This window comes from Rhinatrema bivittatum, chromosome 8 (genome assembly GCF_901001135.1).
Source record: "Rhinatrema bivittatum chromosome 8, aRhiBiv1.1, whole genome shotgun sequence".
Lineage (NCBI taxonomy): Eukaryota > Metazoa > Chordata > Amphibia > Gymnophiona > Rhinatrematidae > Rhinatrema > Rhinatrema bivittatum.
In genome coordinates, this window is record NC_042622.1 from 265,761,859 (window position 1) to 265,785,583 (window position 23,725).

Sequence of the window (23,725 nt, forward strand, 5' to 3'; positions counted from 1 at the left end):
GTTTGTTTTTTAGTGCTTCAGTGGGTTTCTGTGTTTTTTCTTGAGGGGGGGGGGGGGGTGTTTCTCGTTTAATTTTTTTGTTTGGAAAAGAAACTGAACCACAAAACTAACAATCTAGACAGAAACAAAACAATGAACCAAACTGAAATTTGGGGGCTGCACATCCATAGTATTGCTATCTTGAAAGCCTTATGACACAGGCCATACCTAGGGGAACAGTAACAGGTACAGCACGATGTCAAGGCTTTTTCTAGGGAGAAACCAGGGCCTATGCTGACGAAGGGTCAGTAGGGAAGAGTCAAGGCTTGTGCTGAAGAGAATTGGTAAAAAAGGAGCCAGTGTTTATAGATAAGAGAGCACAGAATCATGCTGACAAGGTTCGGCTGAAGAGAAGCCTTAATATTTGCTGATCAGGTCACTTAGGAGAAGCTGGGAATCAGTTGAGGAGCAGCTAAGGTTTATGCAGGCAATTATGGGTGTCCAGTAGCTAATTCACCTGGTATTTTTCCCCAAATTTGACCTCAAGTCCTCAGCTCCTCTCTGCCAGGAAATGACCCTCCCTGATGGCCACTGTTACACTCACCAGATGATAATGGCCACCAGTCTCATGATCGCTTCGTTGAGACAGTCAAAAAACTCCTTGAGTGCCTGGCCCTGCTGCTTCATGCTCCCAATCACCAGCCCAAAGCATATAGAGAAGATGACCAGTCCCAAAGCATTCACACCATTGGCAGAGCCCGGAACAGGCACAACTTCGTCCATGCTCAGCATCTCCTGCAGGCTTCCCAGGGCCCGCGTCACATTCTCCAGGATACTGCTGGTGTTTTCCAGTGGCAAGGGAGCATCTGTTGCTGCCGAAGTGGGCACCACAGGTTTCTGGACGACCCTCGTGCTGTACTGTGTCTTGTACTGAAAGGGGGAAAAGGCTCAAGGTTTAGTTTGGATGTTGGTGAGCTGGGAGAGACAAAGACATGCACAAAGGATATATTTTCTAGGAATTTCATATTTGCAATAAACGGCAAAATATGCTCACAAAGTCAGGAGAATACATTAGTTAAATATTTTTAATGTTCTAGTTTGAAGGTGCTTGGAAGGATTTTAATACCCAATGCAGATGACTTGTAGAGAGAGGCATTGTGCTTACTGGTGATGTCACTATAAACACATGGTAACGGGAGTTTTGCTTTTCATTTTTGCTTAGGTTGGCTTCCTTTAAGCTGGAAAATATATTGCAGGAAACACACAAAAGTAAAATGCCTCTGCTCTATTTCACTGTGCTAATACGAACACTGCACAAATCCAGTGTGCAAGGCCTCCAGCCAGCTCTGCCTTTCAGAATATGTGCAGTGAGCATGCATGAGTTATATCTGCGTACATCCAGTGTAAGAACTGAGCTAATTTGCATATTTTTGTTTCCTTGAAAAAACTGGCCCTGCTTGGGATGGAGGTGAAGGTGCTCATGGATCATCATTTTGGACCACTGGCTCAAAATAAAATAAGAAATAACAGATTCCATGGGTGGCAACTCCCAGTAACCCATGCCGCGGGCTGGATTCTGGCACAGTTGGAGCACTGAATAATTTGCAGAAAGAAAGTTACTCGCTGAGCTTTACGGACCCAGTTCATCATATCCTATGTTCAAAGGGCTCAGATCAGAGGCCCCGTGGATCTCGCAAAAGCTGAACGAAACCCCAGTAAGCAGGTTTTCATGCTGGTGCCCTCGCTTTTCCGGCACATTATGCATTCGTCACTTGCCTTACAGTACACATGGCCTCCTTATCCATTTGTTCAGACAGGCAACGTTGTCGCTTTCTTTCCAACCTCATCTGACAGCAGGTGGAGGAAACTCACTGCGCATGCTCACGGGGTGATGTTGCTTTGAATGAAGGGCAATAAAGCCTACAAACGTTTGCCCACACTTCGGCTATCACTCTGTCTCATTTAAATATCTCCTGATATGCTTACATGCCTCCTACTTCTTGTACACCACTCAAGAGATGACTGAAGTGGCAGTATGTAAAAATAAAATCAGACATACATGCATCAAAGCGAGGGGGAAAAGAAAGAAAAACATAATCAAAATCAAGCAGGATTGGTTGAGAAGACACATTTATATATACACCGGATTTACAAAGTTTGCGCTACAGCCTTTTGGGAAGACCTGCAATAATGAGAAAGTAAATAAATGGACACCCATGTCATGCTATGTATTGTCTCCTTTTCTTACGACCATCCTTGCACATCACAGGGACGTATTCCTTTCTCAAACAATATTTCTCGCCATTCCTTAGCTCCAAAGCCCCTTCTTTCTCCATGCTGGGCCTCCAAAAGAACGTGTAGAATGTGCCCTAAGACCCATCGGGTAAGGGCTTGCCATGCAACAAATATGCAGAATTTATAATCTCCTTCAACCATCGGGCGATCGTCATCTTAGACGCCATATTACCCCTTTTGGGATCACTCCAAAGAACAAAGAGAGGATCCGAGACACGAAAACTATTAGTGACTTCTAGATAATGCATCAAGGCCCTGTGAACATCCAGCTTCTTTAGATTCTTAGCAAAAGGATCCGACCGGTTCAGATCTGAAAAGGATGGAAGCTCTATTGATTGGTTGAGATAAAAAGAGGAAACAACCTTTGCAAAAACGAAGGAACCGTCCGCAAGGATACTCCGGAGTCAGAAATTCTTAAGCAGGGTTCCCTGCAGGATAAAGCCTGAAACTCAGATAATCTACAAGCCGAGGAAATTGCCACAAGAAACAGGACTTTCAAAGTAAGATCCTTCAAGGTTGCGCATTTCAAAGGTTCAAATGGCTCAGCACACAAAGCCGTGAGGACTAAATTTAAATTCCAGGATGGACAAGGATGTCTGAATGGAGGGAATAAATGCTTTGCTCCCCGAAGGAAGCGAGAGACATCCAGATGTGCCGCCAACACCTGACCTGAATGATACCACGTAAACAAACAAGAGCAGCTACCTGCACCCTCAAGGAGCTATACGATAAGCCCTTAGCTAAACCAGCTTGAAGAAAACACAAAATATCCAGCACGGACGCCCGAGTAGGAACAATATCATAGTCTAAGCACCAAGACTCAAAAACTTTCCATTCTCGAACATAAGACAAGGAAGTGGAAGTTTTACACGACTGCAAAAACATAGTCACCACAGCGTCTGAATAACCTTTACCCTTCAGACGCTGCCTCTCAAAAGCCATGCCACTAGACAAAAGCGATCAACCTGATCGAAACAAACGGGCCCTTGATGAAGCAAGTTCGGATGATCCAGGAACCTCAGAGGAGCCTTCACCGTCAGATTGACCAGATCCGCAAACCACAGACAACGCGGCCACTCGGGAGCCACTAGAATGACATCTGCTGGATGTAGTTCTACCCGTCTGAGCACTTTGCTGATTAGGGGCCAAGGAGGAAACACATAAAGTAGAACATTCATCGGCCAAGGAAGCACCAGAGCATCTACTCCCTCTGCTGCCGTATCTCTGCGGCGAGCAAAGAAACGTGGAGCTTTGTAATTCTTGAATGTTGCCATGAGATCCATGCAAGGAGTGCCCCACCGGTCGCAAATTAGCTGAAAGGCTTTGTTGGCAAGTTCCCACTCTCCTGGATCGAGATGACGATTTCGACTGAGAAAATCCGTGTGATCGTTGTCAACCCTGGCAATGTGAGAAGCCGCTATGCTGACCAAGTGCTATTCCACCCAACTGATCAACTGGCAAGCTTCCAACGCAACAGACTGGCTCTTGGTTCCTCCTTGGCGATTGATGTAAGCCACCGTGGTTGCGCTGTCAGACAGTACGCGGATCAACTTCCCCTTGAGAAGCAGAAGAAACGTCTGTAAGGCCAGTCGAACCACCCTGGTTTCCAACCGATTGATGGAACATTGAGACTCCTCTTGGGACCATTGTCCTTGTACTGACTTTCTCAGACACACTGCCCCCCAACTGGAAAGGCTGGCATCCATAGTCACTACCGTCCACTCCGGAACCATCAACAGAACTCCGCGGGTCAAGTTGTCTGAAAGCAGCCACCAATCCAAACTGGATCGAGCAGTCTCCGTTAGTGGAAGGGGAAGGTGAAATTGTTCGGACACTGGGTTCCATTGGGTAAGCAACGCTGATTGCAAAGGTCATATGTGAGCGAAAGCCCAGGGAACCAGTTCCAATGTCGAGGTCATGGAACCCAGGACCTGTAAGTAATCCCAAACTTTTGGAGGATGCTTGGACAACAATACTCTCACCTGAACTTGTAATTTTAGAATGCGTTCTGACTTCAGGAAAACTCTGTCTTATCGTGTATCAAACAGGGCTCCCAGAAAATCTAATGACTGGGAGGGAATTAGACGACTCTTGGCCAGATTGACAACCCATCCGAGCGTTTGTAGCAATTGAAGCACCCGGTGGATCGCTTCCTGGCAAAGGATCTCCGACTTCACTCCAATCAGCCAATCGTCCAAATACGGATGAACCAAAAATCCTTCTCGACGAAATTGCGCTGCCACCACAACCATTATTTTTGTGAATCCTGGGTGTGGTCGCTAGGCTGAAAGGCAGAGCTTGAAACTGGTAATGTCGTCCCAGGATTGAAAATCGTAGGAACCTCTGGTGATCGGATCGGATCCCGATGTGGAGATACGCCTCCGTCAGATCCAGAGACGCCAGAAACTCCCCTTGATGGACCGCAGCGATGACTGACCTCAATGTCTCCATACGGAAGCGGGGGATCCGAAGACATCTGTTGACCCGCTTTAAATCAGGAATGGGCCAGAAGGTTCCTTCTTTTTTTGGAACCACAAAGTAAATGGAGTAACGGCCCCTTCGTTGTTGAGACAGAGGAACAGGAATGATTGCACCGAGGTTCAACAAGCGCTGTAACGTGTCCTCTACCGCCTGACGCTTCTCCGCATGGGGAAACCAGGAACTTGGAACTGGGACGCAATGCAAAATCTAAAGCGTAGCTGTGTCTTATCACAGAGAGAACCCACTGGTCCGATGTTATTTTGGTCCACTCCTCGTAAAACAGAGACAATCTGCCTCTGACTACTGGAACCGAGGAATGGACCGGCATCACATCATTGTGAAAGCTTTCCCCCTGTGTGGACTGGGAGATATCCGGTCTACCGAAACGTCGCTCACGAAAGGACTGAGACCACGACTGTTGCCTATTGGAATTTTGTCAAAAAGAGGGAGTGGGTGCCCGAGAAGCCCTAGACTTTCAACCCCCACGAAACCGAGATTTAGAGGAAAAGGAACCCCTCTGTTTCGGCCGATCTTCTGGCAAATGATGAACCTTATTCTCTCCCAGAGACTGAATTAGATCCTCTAGCTCCTTGCCAAACAGCAGTTTGCCCTTGAAAGAGATCCCAGCCGGGACTTGGAAGAAACATCTGATGACCAGTTTCATAGCCACAACAGACGATGGGCGGAGACAGCCGATACTATGGTTCTAGCAGATGTACAGAGTAAATCATAAAAGGCATCCGCACTATAAGCAATGACAGCTTCAAGACGGCCAGCTCGGAGGGCTTCCACCTCTGACAGCGAATCATTGGCCTGAAGCTGTTGCAGCCAACGAAGACCCACTCTCAAAGAAAAATTGCTACACATAGCAGCTCGGACTCCAAGTGCCGAGACTTCAAAAATCTTTTTAATTGAAGCTCCAGCTTTCTATCCTGCAAATCCTTGAGAGCAGTTGCACCTGTAACCGGGATGGTGGTCTATTTAGTAACAGCCGACACCGCTGCATCCATCTTGGGAATACGAAGCAGCTCTAAAGCTTCCTCTAGTAAAGGGTATAGCTTGTCCATAGCCTTTGCAACTTTCAGACCCAAGTCTGGGGTATCCCGTTCCCTGAAAATCAAATCCATGGCTGAAAAATGAAAAGGGAAAGAGGAGGGTGGTCCACGGAGTCCCACCATACTGGGTCTGAGGATCCCAGCCGAGATTCTTCATGGGGAGCCTCAATACCCAACTCCCCTAAAATAGCGGGAATGAGAGGTCCTAACTCTTCCTTCCTAAAGAGTCGGACTACCTTCGGGTCATCCCCTTCCACAATTTTGGACCTCCGGAGAACCCCTGTGACTGGTCCGGGTCCCCATCAGCCCCCCGCGGAGGCTGCAAAGGCTCATCCACTCCATCCAGGCTGTCAGAAGCCGTGGAAGAAGTGGAATCAGGCTGAGGAGTCACTAACCTCAAAAGCCGCTTAGACTTAGAGGGTTCAAGCCCATCCTGAGACTTGGCCCATTTCTTAGGCCTGGCCAGAAAATCCGATAATAAAGATTTATCCAGCGTTCACTTTTTCCCTGCTTTCCATGCCTTAAAAGCCCTATGGAGGAGCAGTACAAAATTGGATGAAAAAGAGTCAGAAGAAGCAGCATCTGTATGCCCCTCGGGAATATCCATGCTAACATTTGCGCCCAGCCCTCCTGAGTTGTCCCCCTCAGGGACCATTGTTTGAGGGGATAAAGGCGGCAGGAGAATCTCCTCCTCCAGGGTCGCCGAGTTCGCTGACTCGATCAAATTCAAAATGGTGCCCGTTCCCGCGCTCAGCGGGAACGGGATGACAGAAGGAGACTGTAAGTCCTGAAAAACACCGGAGACTGACTGAACCCGTAAAACAACCCCCTTAGGAGTTGTGGAGGCTCCCTCTCCCCCAGACAAACAGTTAGAACAGAGGCCGTCCCTCGACAGGCGCGCGCGCGGCTCCACAAGCCCGGCAAGTTAACCTCCGCGGCATTTTTACCTCAGAAACATTCAAACTTTCCACTGCTAAAAATATATGAAAACGATGGTGAAAAAAAGAAACGGAGGGACCCGACTCGACTGCGAAGGAAGGGAGAGTCCAGGTAAAGCAAAACGTAAATTAACAAAAATTAAAATGTTTTTTTAAATTTTATACTTGCCCGATAACCTCCGGGTCCTGGTCCAACTGGAGGGGAGTGAGCCGGGCTCCCCGGTATCACCCCCAGTGCTGCACTAGGCTGTTAGTAGGGCTCTCGACCCACAGCCGCAGTTGCCTCTAAAACCAAGGGGGATGGCCCTCTCAGGACCTGACAACCCCTGGGAGGCTGAAGCCTGTCTCACTTCTGTCCTCTTTGAAGAAATATTTCATAAAGAAAGTAATTACCCTTACTCTTATTATTATTTATTTTTTTTTTTAAAGCTATCTGACTATCACAGACTGTAGGTTTTGCTCCTGCTCCATCTGCTGGAGACAGAGAAATACTGACAGCCTGTAGGTGGCGCCCTGCTATATACGTCAGAGTCCTTTAGAACTTCTCTGTCTCTATCTGCTGGGGGGGGGGCAAAACCCAGGAGTCTGGACTGATCCGGATACGTACAGGGAAAGGGAGTTTAATGGGGCACTGCAGATACCTTTGGCTATATTTCTAAGAGGCTGGGTGTTTGAATGTTTACATTTTATTTTCGGCAAGTTTAGTTAAAAATATATTTGAAGATTGTGGGCTTTATTAGATTTGCTATCAGTTCTTGCTCCCTACAGATTATAACAGCTACAGGAGAATATACCATAGGCCTTAATTAAATAAGTAATCAATACACACTTAATATTCTCCTTTTCCTAAGACGGACTTCAATCAAAGCCTTTTTTTAATTAGAATTGCAATTACAGATATGTTACAACTTAAGGAAAAGGAGGAGCTATATAAGAAGCTTTTAAAAGTGTCCTTTTGCAACAAGCATATAGGACTGCAGAAAAGAGAGCTTAAGAGAAGTATGTCATTGTATTTAATTTTTTAAACAAGAGTTTTTGGTTGTTTTAGTCCCTCATCTATTTAGTCTTTAAAACAGGGCGGAAATAGAAAAAGTGACAGTTGCTAATTGCAGAGAGGGAAAGAGATCTGAAAATAAAGCACCCAACAAAAACCTAAACCGCACATTGACTGTCAAAATACAATGACAACAAATCCCAAAGGAACAGCCTCTCCCTTTAATAAAGTTTTATCACATAGCAAAATTGCCTTTTCACAAGTATAAATCTTCACATATTGTACTGAAATACACAGCTTCAAACCTTCTGCATCTCACATCATACACACACATCCACTAAAAACATACCTATGAGTGTGAAAGGCAAGCTTTCTATGTAATAAAACGCTATTAAAGGGAGAGGCTGTTCCTTTGGGATTTGTTGTCATTAAATTGGCCTTACAGGAGTGACGCCATCTTATGGAAGGAGCTCAGCACCGCGTTACTATATATACAGATCATAAAAATTTAGAGCGCCTACATGAAGCTCAGCAGCTCATCCCCAGACAGGCCTGCTGGACCCTCTTCTTCACCTGCTTCGGTTTCGAGTTACGTTACCGTCCGGCATCCAAGAACCAATGAGCAGATGCATTGGCTCGCTTACAATCCGAGGACCTCCTGGAAGTTCCTAGATCTATCATCGATCCACCAAGATAACTCTTGGCCACTGCTAAACCAGTCCCTCTTGGGAAGACCGTGGTTTCCTCGCGACTGTGCAAGAAAGTATTACAATTGGCTCATGATTCTCGCATCGCAGGTCATCCTGCAGTGGCTCGAAGCCTCAAGTTGCTCCAGTGCCACTACTGGTGGCTTCACTTAAAGCGTGATGTTAAGGACTATGTCGACTTGTGCCCTACCTGCACCCAGCAAACATCCATTCACGTGCGACCCTGGGGTTTGTTACAGCCGCTGTCAGTCCCCAGGGAACCCTGGACCCACTTATCCATAAATTTTATCGTGGACCTTCCTCTTTCTCATGGCGCCACAGTAATCTGGGTGGTAATAGATCGCTTTTCCAAGATGGCACATTTTGTTCCTCTGCCGAGTCTCGCTTCCGCGCCAGAACTGGCACGTCGCTTCACACAACATATCTTCCACCTACACGGCTTGCCTAATCCCATTCTCTGACAGGGGTGTGCAATTTACCGCTCGCTATTGGCAAGCCCTCTGCAAGAAATTTCGGATCACGTTAGACCAGTGGCGTAGCCAGAATTGATTTTTTGGGTGGGCACAAGGTTAACATGGGTGGGCTGTAGGCATGCAGGTCTGAGACCTACCATTTGTATTCTTATTGATAAATAATACCATATACTGCACCCTAGAATGGCTTTCTAAGTCATTTGGAACAGCCATTATGCATCATGCGTGAAACTTTAAAACATTTTACCTCAATTATTTCAAGCACTTACCGGCATTAACAACTTCCTGCAGGGGTACTTTGGGGGAGGGGAGGGGGGAGCATTGCTGCTATGCACAGGGCCGGTACACCCTAGGCAAACCTTACAGCCTGGCGCCCTCCCCCCACCTCCCCATACACAATTTTAAATTATGCGTTTATAACATATTTTACATGAAAAGTGACATTCTGAGGTAAAATTAATATACACTTTGTGATAATTTCATGCACTGTTGTGATGCCAACAAGAAAACCTTGCATCTTGGAATTCATATGGCATCATACCTATTGTGATATATTTCGTCATGGCCCTCCCGTATCAACACAGTACTATCTGCCAACACTCAACAAATAACAACCCTACCTATGAAAAAGAATACCACAAATATTACACCAGAATTTAAAATATCAATACACCTCCTATCAGGAAAACAGAACAGGCCAAGCTGCTACAGATCCCTGCAGAGAAACCACATGCTTCATCTCAGTCTTTGCATGCAGAACACAAACCCTCACCAAATACAGAATAAAGCCACATAAAGTCTACATATAAATGTGCAGACAAAAACTGAACTGTAAAATGCATCACGCCAGACTCTATACAGCGCCACAATGGAAAAACAAAAATTTCACCATTCCTCATGAAACAATCAATAAAATCAAGATATATAAATCATTAATCATAATTATAAAATCATACTAATAAAATAATTTCAAAACAGCTGATGAATAAAATATCCAATAATTAAAGACTCATGCAAATTTTGAAAGCTTTACCAAACACCAATAAAATATTTCAAACAGACAAATGACATACTACCCAATAATTAAAATGGTAGTCAATCAAGAAAAATGAACTTAAAAAGCCACCTTTACTTACCCTCTCCAGCAGTTCTCCTACTCCTCTCCCTTGCAGGCCACACCAGAAGCAGCAGTAGCTGCTGAAGCTGTCCTCATGGTCTTCCTCCTTAGGGACCACAACCAGTCTCTTCTCTCTCTCTCACACACACACACACCAGTCACACCCTCAGGACCAGTTTCTGTCTCTCACACACCAATCTCCCCAACCAGTCTCTCTCTCTCTCTCTCACACACACACACAAGCACACACATACCAGTCATCAGTCTCTCTCACACATACACACGTCACCTCTCTGACCAGTCTCTCTCAATCACACAATGCTCTCGCTCTCTCTTACTTACACACAGGCTTTCAATCACACACAGGCTCTCTCTATTTCACTTACACACAAGCTCTCAATCACACACATGTTCTGTCTCACTTACAAACAGGCTCAATCACACACATGCCCTCTCTCTCACAGCCACAAGCCAGCCAAAAACATGCTCCATCTCTCTCTGGCACACACATTGACACACAGAAGTACCCTCCCTGACTCACATATACACCACACACATACAGAAGCACCTCCCTGTCTCATATACACATTACACTCACAGAAGCACCATCCCTGTCTCACACACAGAAGCACCATTCCTTTCTCATATACATACCACATACATTACACACACAAAAAAGCTCCATTCCTTTCTCAAATACACACACACAGAAGCACCCTTCTGATCTCAAATACATATACACACAAAGGCCCCCAGCTGAACAGCTCGTCTCCGGCGTGGGCTGGCAGCACTGGTCTTCATTTCTTTGACCCCCGCCAGCCTGGTCTCCGGCAGCAGCTGGCAGCAACAGTCTTCTTTTCTTCGGCCCCACCGGCTGTGAATAGCATGCGACACACCAGTTGAGAATCACTGGCCCAAGTCCTGCTTGTGCTGCAGGGCTCTTCACTGCGAAACAGCCACGCAGCACCCTCAATGTGAGCAGGAGCAGAGGAGGCCACGTGATCAGCTAGACCGGCCCACTGGGAGAAGCCTGATTCCCCAATAGGCCAATCTGCCCCTGGATCCCACGACGGCCTTGCAGGTCCGGTGCTCCACTTCTGGTTCCAGTTGTGTGGGCCTGGATCCAAATTGGGTGGGCAGCTGCCCACCCAGGCGCACCCGTGGCTATGCCACTGCGTTAGACTATACTACTGCCTACCACCCCTAAGGCAATGGCAAGCGGAATGCACAAATTGAACACTTAAGACCTTCCTTCGCTCTTATATCAATGAATGCCAGGATGACGGAGTCTCTCTGCTTCTATGGGCTGAAGTTTTTCTCAATAATCACATCTACGCCGCCACCAGATCGTTCCTCTTTCAGATTGTCTAAGGGAAGCAACCTCAGATTCCCTTGCTGCTTCTGCTCAAGGTAACCTCATCTGTAGCCCTAATCTTAGCTGAAGAATTTCAGAGACTCTGGAAACAAACCAATGAGCTCATCAACAAGGCCTCCATGAAAGCTAAAAGAGTCACCGATGCCAAAAGGAGGCCAGTCCTTCAACTCAAGGTAGGAGACAATGTATGGCTGAGCACCAAACACCTACGGCTCCACATCCACTCTTTATGCTTGGCACCTCGCTTCTTAGGACCCTTCCAGTGATACATCAACTAGGTCTTGTCACTTATCATCTAAGGATTCACAATTCACTCCATGTCTCCTTGCTTAAACCTCGGGTACTTTCTTGGCCTACAAATGCTACTCTAGAACCCAAAGAAATCATCTCTGGAAAAGACATGGTATATGAAGTCCATCAGATTCTGGACTCCCACAAGAGAGGTAACAAGGTGGAATATTTGAGGTCTTGGAGACATTATGAGTATGGCTTGGAGGAAAATTCCTGAGAACCCTCTACCAATATACTGGATCTCAATCTTCTGAAGGAGCTCCATTAACAATACCCCTTGAAACCCAAACCCCAGATCTCAAGAAGAGGGCCTAATAGGGAGGGTACTGTTGCGTTTCGCGACTTGCGGGATATCCACATGAGCTGTGCTACTCACCCCACTGCGTGTCTTTGCAGCAGAACTTTGCCATCACGGCCAGTGCGGCAGGACACTGTTGGCCTTCCTTAGTGCGCACGCACCAACACCGAGCCTCTTAAAGGGCCCGCGGCATGAAAACCCCAGTGGGATCCTTAGATGATATCATCAGCCTGTTCCTGCCTCGTCAGCTGTGCTTGACCGTGTTCCTGCTCCACCTGCTCGCTCTCCTACCTTCTCGGATAGATATCTGATATTGATCTCTGCTTGGTCCCTTGTCTTCCCTGATAGCTGCCTGCCACCGATCTCCACTTGGATCCTCATTTCCACTGATAGCCACCCGCCTCAGACCCTGTTTGGTCATGGACTCCATTACCTCGCCTAAGACCTGCCGGATCTGGCACCCAAAGGCTCAACCCAAGGGGAATGAGGGCTAGTATATGTGGCCTTTCTCTGGTCTCTGTCTCGCCAGGGTCCACCTGCTGGCAGTGAGAAACTGCAGGACCCCTCCACAGACACAACAATAGAGCTAAATACAATACAAGGAATAGTGCTAACCATGTTTCATTACATACATATTGAACTGTCATGGCTCCCAACCACCTATGCCTCATTGTAGTGTGATAATTTCCTTGGTATGCCAGCATCTGAGGACAGAAGGCACTTCCAAAGATCTGTATAGCATGGTCAGACTTCAACTACAGCCCTCCATGTTCATAATAAGGAAAAGCTTTTCCTTCTCACTAACAAATTATTTTCATCAACAATGTCCATGGGCACCTCTAAAGTAGGAGTATCTCCCTACTCTCCCAATCAATAGATTGAGTACTGCCAGTTGTCAAGGAAAAAAAATAACTCCTCCGAGTCTCCCCCAGGTCTCCTCAGGGAGACTCCTCTGAGTCTGAGAACATCAGCATCACATGTTTCTGTGACCAATAGATCAAGTCATGATAATCTTATTGCTGAATGCGTTATTTTGTAAAAAAAAATTCCTCTCAGGGTTACAAGAACTTCCTGAGATGGGGCTAATTTATCCATCACCTTCCAGGATCTGAAAAGCATGCTTTGTCCCGGTGAGACAGAGGCGCGGTTACGTACCTGTTTGAAGCAGGCTTCCACCAGGTTAGGAGGGAACATGTTCCTGTAGCAAAGAAACCAGCAGGGATTTAGTCTGGGTAATAGCGGGGACAGAATGCCAGCGTGATGGCGTGGCTCCCACCCCCCTGTGACCCAGCAAGGAGCCAGGGAGGCGAGGAGACAATACATGGGTAACAGCGGGGACAGAATGCCAGCGTGATGGCGCGGCTCCCACCCCCCTGTGACCCAGCAAGGAGCCAGGGAGGCGAGGAGACAATACATGGGTAACAGCGGGGACAGAATGCCAGCGTGATGGCGCGGCTCCCACCCCCCTGTGACCCAGCAAGGAGCCAGGGAGGCGAGGAGACAATACATGGGTAACAGCGGGGACAGAATGCCAGCGTGATGGCGCGGCTCCCACCCCCCTCCGACCCAGCAAGGAGCCAGAGAGGCGAGGAGACAATACATGGGTAACAGCGGGGACAGAATGCCAGCGTGATGGCGCGGCTCCCACCCCCTCCGACCCAGCAAGGAGCCAGGGAGGCGAGGAGACAATACATGGGTAACAGCGGGGACAGAATGCCAGCGTGATGGCGCGGCTCCCACCCCCCTCCGACCCAGCAAGGAGCCAGGGAGGCGAGGAGACAATACATGGGTAACAGCGGGGACAGAATGCCAGCGGGATGGCGCGGCTCCCACCCCCCTCCGACCCAGCAAGGAGCCAGAGAGGCGAGGAGACAATACATGGGTAACAGCGGGGACAGAATGCCAGCGTGATGGCGCGGCTCCCACCCCCCTCCGACCCAGCAAGGAGCCAGGGACAATACAGTGCACCGCCGTGTAAGGGCGTGCGGAGACGCGCGCAGCCCGCCGAGTAAGTAAAGTGGGACTCGGGCGTGGCGGTACCGGCAGACCTCTTTCTGGGGGGGGCTCTGTGAAGGTTGGCAGGTGTGGGGCAGCCTACTCTGACAACAGCACAGCTGCAGGAACCCCAACCTTGCTGAGAAGTGCCGTGCCACGTTTCCTGGGCGAGTCACTTCCTTCATCCTCCACTGCCTCGGGGACAAACTCGGATCGTGAGCCCTCTGGGGACAGAGAAATTACCCACAGTCCCTGAATGTAATCTGCCCTGAAATGCCTGAAAAAGTGGGACATAACTAAGCATTACACTACATTGCAAACGTGGAAGCCTACGAAATGGTGGGGGGAGGGGGGGTGTATTGAGGGGGGGGGGAAGTGCTCGGAGGGAATAACTGAGCCGTCACGTTTTACTCTGGCACTGACTGCCATCCGCAGGATTCTGCTGTTATTTTGTTAAGTTTTGAGGAAGCCTCTCTTGTGTTTATGGCTTTGCTGATCTTACGAGAGGGGCCAGGTAACGGTGACTGTGCAGGTTATAAAATGTGAATACATGCATTCTGCTACAGTTTGCCCCCACTACGGAGGTGAGGAAGGCTTAACACAAATCCAAAGTATTTAGCTTCAGGATCCCGACAACCCTGGCAGCCGTGCTCCCCAGCAGGTTCGGCAGCCAGATTCGGCAGCATTGCTTTCGCAAACAGTTTTACCTCACCCAGTATGGAGAAAATAAGCCAATTTCTATTGAAAAATCTTCCATATTGGACTCAAATAATATGTAAACTATGCACAAGTTAATGCTAAATTTACCATGTGTGTGAAAATTATTTAACAAGTAAAAAGGCCTGCAATAAGTTACAGATTTTAACTGTAAAAAGTTACTTTTGCCATGAATTAAAACACAGTTTGACCCTTTGTTTTCCTTTATTTTAAGGAAGTCCTCATGGTCTTTCTGAACGCGCAGGTTAACGGGTTCAGAATTTGAGCTCAGCAGCACGGAATCTGTCACATTACTTTGTAAGGAACAAACAAATACATTAAAAAGAGATGCCATTTATTTTTATTTATAACATTTTAAATAGAATGAATAAAAAGAAAGAGGAATTAAAAAAAAAAAGTATGGAGGGGAAAATGCATGCGACGCCGTGGAGAAGGATCGCGGAAGGCAGCAAAGCAGGAAATAATTTCCACATAAAATACCCTTACATGAGGGTTTCGGCCCTTTGGGCTGCGGTGTGTGAGATCTCACAGAGGTGGGTGCCCGGGGAGGGAGAGAAAACAAACGCCACTACTGGCATCACCCTTGCTAACCGACCAGCGGGCTGAGGGTGCGTCTCCCAGGGGGCTGGGACTGGAGGAAGGGGTACGCAGTCTAAGGAAGGTAAGAGGTGATAGAAGAGGCTGCTGAGCAGAGAGGAAAAAAAAAAAAGCACACAAAACATTTATATGCAGAGATTAAAATCACTCCAAAGGCACTATAGCAATGGAAAAATAGCATGCGGCAAAAGCAGTGTACATACCTTCCTGTTCCAGCAGCACCGGTGGTAGCCTGCAGTCGCTACTCGCAGTGCACCCAGAATCAGGGAAGCTTCTCTATTAGATCTGCTACGTCCTTATGTTGAATTTCCTCCCCCAGCTATGCTGATCGGCTTTTTTTCCCCCCATTGGTGGGAAGTGCCATGTGAGCGAATGAGAGAGGCAGCTAATCAACTGGCAATGCAGCATTGGTGCCTGCATCTTAGGGGACGGGGAGCAACTGTTTTCAGCTCAAATGCCAACAGGCAATTCATTGATTCCAGGCTGGGAAGCCAAGTGACGCGTGGGGTGATTTGTGGGGCTTGTCTGTTCTAGCACGAGATGCCAATTGTGCAGCCTTTCTCATGGTTGCACTATCACAGGAGACCTTGTAGTGAAGGCCTAATGCTCCCACTTTCTGAACATTGCCTACCAAAATAAATCCAGTATATTTTAAATATTTATCAAAAGCGCATCGTCAAGTTTGTCATGTTTTACTGAAACAAATAATCTTCCACTCTAGACCTAACATCAGACCCTTATCAGGACAGGCAAGGCCTCAAACATGCCAACATCAGGATGTTTGTAATACGGAGCCTCTAAGGAGTCTGCGAATACACAGTCAAATAAACATTTTTTTAGAAGGAAAAGAGTAGGGATGTGCTCAGTTTAAAAGACAAGGTGGTCTCCTTCCTGTACAAGGAAAATTGGTGGACTCTCATAAACCAAATGTTGCGCCAATTACTTTGTTCCTGGCATAATGAAACAAGGATGCAATGTTCATTGTTTTCTAGGCCCAAGTACTTTTTCACCTTCTCCAAACGTTCCAAAACTTCCTGGAATCCCACAGTTCCACATTTTCATGGAATCTCCAGCTTCTCAGGATTTGAATTTGGCCCCTTTTTTCTGGCACGGGTGGCATTTTCCATCCGGGCGCCCGCCTGATGAGTCCCACGTTCCCCAGCAAAATCGACAGGCCCACGGCAAACTTCCCCCAAACCTCTCCATCTTGGCTCCTCCAAAAAGGGAACTGGAGGGTGCATGCTCTGCAGTTTCCTTTGTGCCCTGCTGGCAGGGGAAGTTAGGATCTGTTGCCCAGGAGCAGCTTGGCCTACGCAGGAGGAGCACGCCCTGCCTGCCTCCTATGTCCAAATCTGACTTCCAAGTTGGGAGCCACTGAGATGTGCTGGCTGGACTGCTCCCACCATGCCGAGATGAAAGCTGTTACTTCCCCTGCGTTATCAGATACCTGCGACGCTAACATCTGGAGAACGGGGGCCGTTTTGGTCTGCCTATGTTAAAGAGCATGTAGCAGGGGAAACAGCTGGACAGTGAAAAGCAGGTGAGTTCCTTAGGGTAATGAAGCATTTGTCATAAGAGGAGAGACTGGGGCACTATGGGTACGATTTTCTTGGAGAGGAGGAGATTCCTCTGTGATTATGACTGATTGCTGTCTACAAAGAATTAAAAAATCTACACAAGGGTCTTTCTGAGACCACGTTTCCCCTGGAATACTGAAGACGACAAGATGGTTTAATCTGAAGCAATGAACAAAGAGTGGATTTGATTTTAAGGAAGATTGTGGGATCTTCTGCCTGGCAAGGCTGAATGTAGAGCGTTAGGGCACATCTGTAGGAAAACATTGGTCATCCCCATGAACAGATGAAGCATTAAGGGATGAGGCAATGTGATGCAGCACAGGTTTAGATCAATTGCTACAGACAGCCAGGAAAAGATTAGACCCAAGGGGTGTAAAAACTGAGGACAGACAATGGTAGGAAAACCTTTGCAAATGAGGGCTCGGACATCACGCATATAATTATCCCCATGACCACAGGTAAAAGGAACATGCTCGCCACACACTGCATAGTACCCCTTCCCCACCACGGCTCAGAGCTTGAAGGCTCGGCTTCACTCACCTGATGAGATCAAGGAAAGCATCTGCGGCCTGTACCTTCTCGATCTTGCCCTCATGGTGCAGGTCGGCTTTGGTCCCTTTACCTGGGTGGACGACGACAACCATGATGATGCCAATGATGACGGCGATCACAGTCGTTGCCGTGTAGTACACCACGGCTCGCAGGCCCATCTTGCCGGAAGCTCGGCTGTCCAGAGAAGCCATTCCTGCCAAGATGTCACAAACCCGATTAAGGTTTCCTGCTACTCCAAAGAAGACCGAAGTGACAGATTTCCTGCTCTCAGGTGTTTGCCACCTATTTTGCCTGTATGACAGCACGATCGCAACAGTCCTGGTGGTGAGAGATCTAGAAGGGGGAAAGGGGAAGGCGGTGGTCATGGGGATCACTAAAAGGAACTAGGAGGTAAGGGGGAAGTGCATTAGGGGATGGGAAAAGGAAAAATGAAATGAAGGGTGATATGAAGAGGAAGCTGCTAGGAAGGATTCGGGGGAGGAAGCCTGGAGGAGAGCTGACGAAGTCAGGGAGGAGAGAAGTAAAATGAGCAGGAGAAAAGGTGATGGGGAAAGTTCAGAAACTGAAAAGTGCAAGGCCCATTTTAGAAAATGTAAGTGGTGTCTGGGAGAGCTTCTCCCAAAGACTTAATCCACAGGGAAGAGGGAGTGGGAGCATCCCTGCAGATTTCTCCTACAGGTACAACATCTGAGACATTAGAAACTAGCTAAAAGCAAACATTAGAGACAATTTACCAATCCTTTTATCCCGCAGAAAGGTCATCATTATTATCATCACTGTTTATCTATGACACGCTGCAAGAGTTCAAAGCGAGTTACAACAAATTATCAGTGTTCAAAAATAACGGTTATCTATATATAAAAGAAGAATAGATTGTTGTGGTTTCAAACCTTTTTTATTAACCCATAAAATTCCTTTTGCTGTGGAGATTGCAGACACCTTGGCACTAGAAGGGTCAACGTAAGAGTTGCCATCTTGATGACATTGGTCACTCTCTTCACTTGGTCCTAGCTGACCCTTTGAAAAGGTAAAAAAAAAAATACTACCAGCAGGTCTAAAGTTAGCCGGCCTTTTGTGGCCGGATAATTTGCTACTTACCCGGATATCTTCATACGATATCTGGGTAAGAAGCGTTTTTGCATCCCCCAGAAAAAGAAAAATTAAAGGGGCCTATGGCCCAATTTCTTCTCTCCCCCTCCTAATATTAAAGTTGCCCTATCTGGCCTTGCACACGCCACCTCACATCTCAAAATGTGCTAGGATCGAGCCGTCATGCTACCCCCTTCTCCCACCAATACACCTATTAGGAAAAAAGAAAAAGCCAAGCTACTACAGATCCCTTTACAGAAACAACAAGCTAGCAGAATCCTTCACCTCGGTCACAGCTGCAGAACACAGAGACTACCTCAAATCCAGAATGAAGAGATCAAAAAGTATAAATAGAATTGTGCAGACAAACACTGAACTGGAAACTGCAACATGCAAAACTCTGTATGCAGTGCAACAATTGAAAAACAGATATGTCACCATTCATCATAAAACAAACAATAAAATCAAGAAATATAAAACATCAGTTATAATAGTAAAACCATACTAATAAAAATACATATTTCAAAACAGTTGATGAATAGACATCCAATAATTTAAAATTCAGAAAACTTTTCCGAATGCCAATAAAATATTTCAAAACAGCAGATACATCAAACAACATCCAATAATTAAAATTGACAGGGATTTTTTAAAATCCTCTGTTTTCCATACCTGGGAACTTGATTTCTAGATGCCCTGATATTGTCATAGATTAACATGAGGAGAGTAGGGAGCTGTTGCACACAAACTTTCTCCTCTCTCTCTCCCACGTTCAATCTCATGCAGGTACACACTCAATCTCTGCCATGCTCATTCTCATTCTCATGCACATGCATGCCTACACGCACATAGGGCCAGAATTTCTAACCTACACGCGAGCGTAGATTTGTGCGCACAACCCAGGGCGCACAAATCTACGCCCGATTTTATAACATGTGCGCGCAGCAGCATGGGGGTGCACCTTGCGCTCGCCGAGCCCTAAGGGAGCCCCGATTGTTTTCCCCGTTTCCTCCGAGGCCGCTCCGAGACCTCTTCAATTGGCATCCCAATTCCTATTAGAGATGTGAATCGTGTGATCGATCGTCTTAACGATCGATTTCGGCTGGGGGGGGAGGGAATCTTATCGTCGCGGTTTTGTTTTTTAAAATATCGTGTAAATCGTGTAAATCGAAAACCGGCACACTAAAACATCCCTAAAACCCACCCCGACCCTTTAAAATAAATCCCCCACCCTCCCGAACCCCCCCCAAAATGCCTTAAATTACCTGGGGTCCAGAGGGAGGGTCCCGGTGTGATCTTTTACTCTCGGACCTCCGGTGCGTTGTAGAAATGGCGCCGGCGCTACCTTTGCCCTGTCATATGACAGCAGGGCAAAGGTAGCTCCGGCGCCATTTTGTTTTTTTGTCCCCCGACGTCAGGAGCGTAAGAGATCGCTCCCGGACCCCCGCTGGACCCCCAGGACTTTTGGCCAGGTTGGGGGGGCCTCCTGACCCCCACAAGACTTGCCAAAAGTCCAGCACGGGTCCGGGAACGACCTCCTAAACTCGAATCGTTTTGCCGTACAGCAAAATGGCACCGACCATGCAGTACGGTCGGTGCCATTTTGCTGTACGGCAACACGATTCGACTGCAGGAGGTCGTTCCGGACCCCCGCTGGACTTTTGGCAAGTCTTTAGGGGGTCAGGAGGCCCCCCCAAGCTGGCCAAAAGTCCCGGGGGTCCAGCGGGAGTCCGGGAGCGATCTCCTGGACACGTGACGTCGGGAGCTAGGAATCAAAATGGCGCCGGTGCTACCTTTGCCCTGTCATATGATAAGGGCAAAGGGCCACCGGCGCCATTTCTCTTCACAGCAGCCGTCGGCAGAGAGCAGGACATCGCGCCGGGATCATCGCGCCGGGACCCCAGGTCATTTAAAACATTTTGGGGGGATTCGGGAGGGTGGGGGTTTGTTTTAAAGGTTCGGGGTGGGTGTTAGGGTTTTTTTGGTGTGCCGGTTTTCCCACCCCCTATTTAACGATACAATACAAATGCCCCTGACGATAAATCGTGGGCATTTCTTTTTGTATCGTGCACACTAACGATTTTGGATGATTTTAAAATTATCTGACGATAATTTTAATCGTTCAAAAACGATTCACATCCCTAATTCCTATTAGAGGTTCCATCAGTTAGAACAAGAAGGCTAGACGAATCACGTGAACGTCTGTTCATGGCCCCGAATCTTTTGTTTTGGAACCCTTTCCCTTTGGAGCTTTAGAAAGTTATTTAAAATTCATTTGGTTAATCAGGCATAATCATTTTTTAGATGTTTTCAGATAGCGACAGGTCAGGTATTGTTTCTGTTTAATTAATTTTATTTTGGTTTAAAAATAAGAGGTAACGGCTTTTTTAATATTTTAAACAATTGCGTATTTTACTAGGCAAGCAAACCCTGTATGATATTTATAAAATTATTACTTTTCTGCAGGTAGATGTTTTAGGATATGTTGTTATCTGCGCTGAACGTGTTCTTCTTCTTATTATTATTTCATTGTGGATGTTCAGTTGTAACCCGCGCTGAACGTGTTCTTCTTCTTATTATTATTTCATTGTGGCTGTTCAGTTGTAATCCGCGCTGAACGTGTTCTTATTATTATTATTATTTCATTGTGGATGTTCAGTTGTAATCCGCGCTGAACGTGTTCTTCTTATTATTATTATTTCATTGTGGATGTTCAGTTGTAATCCACGCTGAACGTGTTATTATTATTTCATTGTGGATGTTCAGTTGTTATCCGCGCTGAACGTGTTCCTATTATTATTATTATTATTTCATTGTGGATGTTCAGTTGTAATCCGCGCTGAACGTGTTCTTCTTCTTCTTATTATTTCATTGTGGATGTTTAGTTGTAATCCACGCTGAACGTGTTATTATTATTTCATTGTGGATGTTCAGTTGTTATCCGCGCTGAACGTGTTATTATTATTTCATTGTGGATGTTCAGTTTTTATCCGCGCTGAACGTGTTCTTATTCTTATTATTATTTCATTGTGGATGTTTAGTTGTTATCCGCGCTGAACGTGTTCCTATTATTATTATTATTATTTCATTGTGGATGTTTAGTTGTAATCCACGCTGAACGTGTTCTTATTCTTATTATTATTTCATTGTGGATGTTCAGATGTAATCCACGCTGAACGTGTTCTTATTATTATTATTATTTCATTGTGGATGTTCAGATGTATTCCGCGCTGAACGTGTTCTTCTTCTTATTATTATTATTTCATTGTGGATGTTCAGATGTAATCCGCGCTGAACGTGTTCTTATTATTATTATTATTTCATTGTGGATGTTCAGTTGTAATCCACGCTGAACGTGTTCTTATTATTATTATTATTTCATTGTGGATGTTTAGTTGTAATCCGCGCTGAACGTGTTCTTATTATTATTATTATTTCATTGTGGATGTTCAGATGTAACCCGCGCTGAACGTGTTCTTATTATTTCATTGTGGATGTTCAGATGTAACCCGCGCTGAACGTGTTCTTCTTCTTATTATTATTTCATTGTGGATGTTCAGTTGTAATCCGTGCTGAACGTGTTCTTCTTCTTATCATTATTTCATTGTGGATGATCAGTTGTAACCCGCGCTGAACGTGTTCTTATTCTTATTTCATTGTGGATGTTCAGTTGTAATCAGCGCTGAACGTGTTCTTCTTATTATTATTATTTCATTGTGGATGTTCAGTTGTAATCCGCGCTGAACGTGTTCTTCTTCTTATTATTATTTCATTGTGGATGTTCAGTTGTAATCCGCGCTGAATGTGTTCTTCTTATTATTATTATTTCATTGTGGATGTTCAGTTGTAATCCGCACTGAACGTGTTCTTATTATTATTATTATTATTTCATTGTGGATGATCAGTTGTAACCCGCACTGAACGTGTTCTTCTTCTTATCATTATTTCATTGTGGATGATCAGTTGTAACCCGCGCTGAACGTGTTTCTTATTATTATTTCATTGTGGATGTTCAGTTGTAATCCGCGCTGAACGTGTTCTTCTTCTTATTATTATTTCATTGTGGATGTTCAGTTGTAATCCACGCTGAACGTGTTCTTCTTCTTATTATTATTTCATTGTGGATGTTCAGTTGTAACCCGCGCTGAACGTGTTCTTCTTCTTCTTATTATTTCATTGTGGATGTTCAGTTGTAATCCGCGCTGAACGTGTTCTTCTTCTTCTTATTATTTCATTGTGGATGTTTAGTTGTAATCCACGCTGAACGTGTTATTATTATTTCATTGTGGATGTTCAGTTGTAATCCGCGCTGAACGTGTTCCTATTATTATTATTATTATTTCATTGTGGATGTTCAGTTGTAATCCGCGCTGAACGTGTTCTTCTTCTTCTTATTATTTCATTGTGGATGTTCAGTTGTAATCCGCGCTGAACGTGTTCCTATTATTATTATTATTATTATTATTTCATTGTGGATGTTCAGTAGTTATCCGCGCTGAACGTGTTCTTCTTCTTATTATTATTTCATTGTGGATGTTCAGTTGTAACCCGCGCTGAACATGTTCTTCTTATTATTTTTATTTCATTGTGGATGTTCAATTCTAATCCGCGCTGAACGTGTTCTTCTTATTATTATTATTTCATTGTGGATGTTTAGTTGTAATCCACGCTGAACGTGTTATTATTATTTCATTGTGGATGTTCAGTTGTAATCCGCGCTGAACGTGTTCCTATTATTATTATTATTATTTCATTGTGGATGTTCAGTTGTAATCCGCTCTGAACGTGTTCTTCTTCTTATTATTATTTCATTGTGGATGTTCAATTGTAATCCGCGCTGAACTTGTTCCTATTATTATTATTATTATTATTTCATTGTGGATGTTCAGTTGTAATCCGTGCTGAACGTGTTCCTATTATTATTATTATTATTTCATTGTGGATGTTCAGTTGTTATCCGCGCTGAACGTGTTCTTCTTCTTATTATTATTTCATTGTGGATGTTCAGTTGTAATCCGCGCTGAACGTGTTCCTATTATTCTTATTATTATTTCATTGTGGATGTTCAGTTGTAATCCGCGCTGAACGTGTTCTTCTTCTTATTATTATTTCATTGTGGATGTTCAGTTGTAATCCCCGCTGAACGTGTTCTTCTTCTTCTTATTATTTCATTGTGGATGTTCAGTTGTAATCCC

The 23,725-nt window shown here is 45.7% G+C and overlaps 1 protein-coding gene across 9 annotated transcripts in view; it reads right to left on the bottom strand.

Annotated features, from left to right (window-relative positions):
• Positions 1-23,725, bottom strand: part of LOC115098359 (excitatory amino acid transporter 1-like) — a 142,571-nt gene that overhangs the window by 19,580 nt on the left and 99,266 nt on the right. For 8 of the 9 annotated variants that reach the window (XR_003858476.1, XM_029614903.1, XM_029614906.1 and 5 more), the window contains 3 exons: positions 17,430-17,634; positions 13,159-13,201; positions 584-909 (listed from right to left, as the gene is read on the bottom strand). Coding sequence is in view for 8 of the 9 variants with exons in the window: in XM_029614903.1 (XP_029470763.1) it covers positions 584-909; positions 13,159-13,201; positions 17,430-17,634 (574 nt within the window). In the remaining variant the exon portion in view is untranslated. Of the gene's footprint in view, positions 1-583; positions 910-13,158; positions 13,202-15,515; positions 17,401-17,429; positions 17,635-23,725 lie in introns of those variants that run through there. The other variant, XM_029614910.1, reaches the window with a different exon arrangement.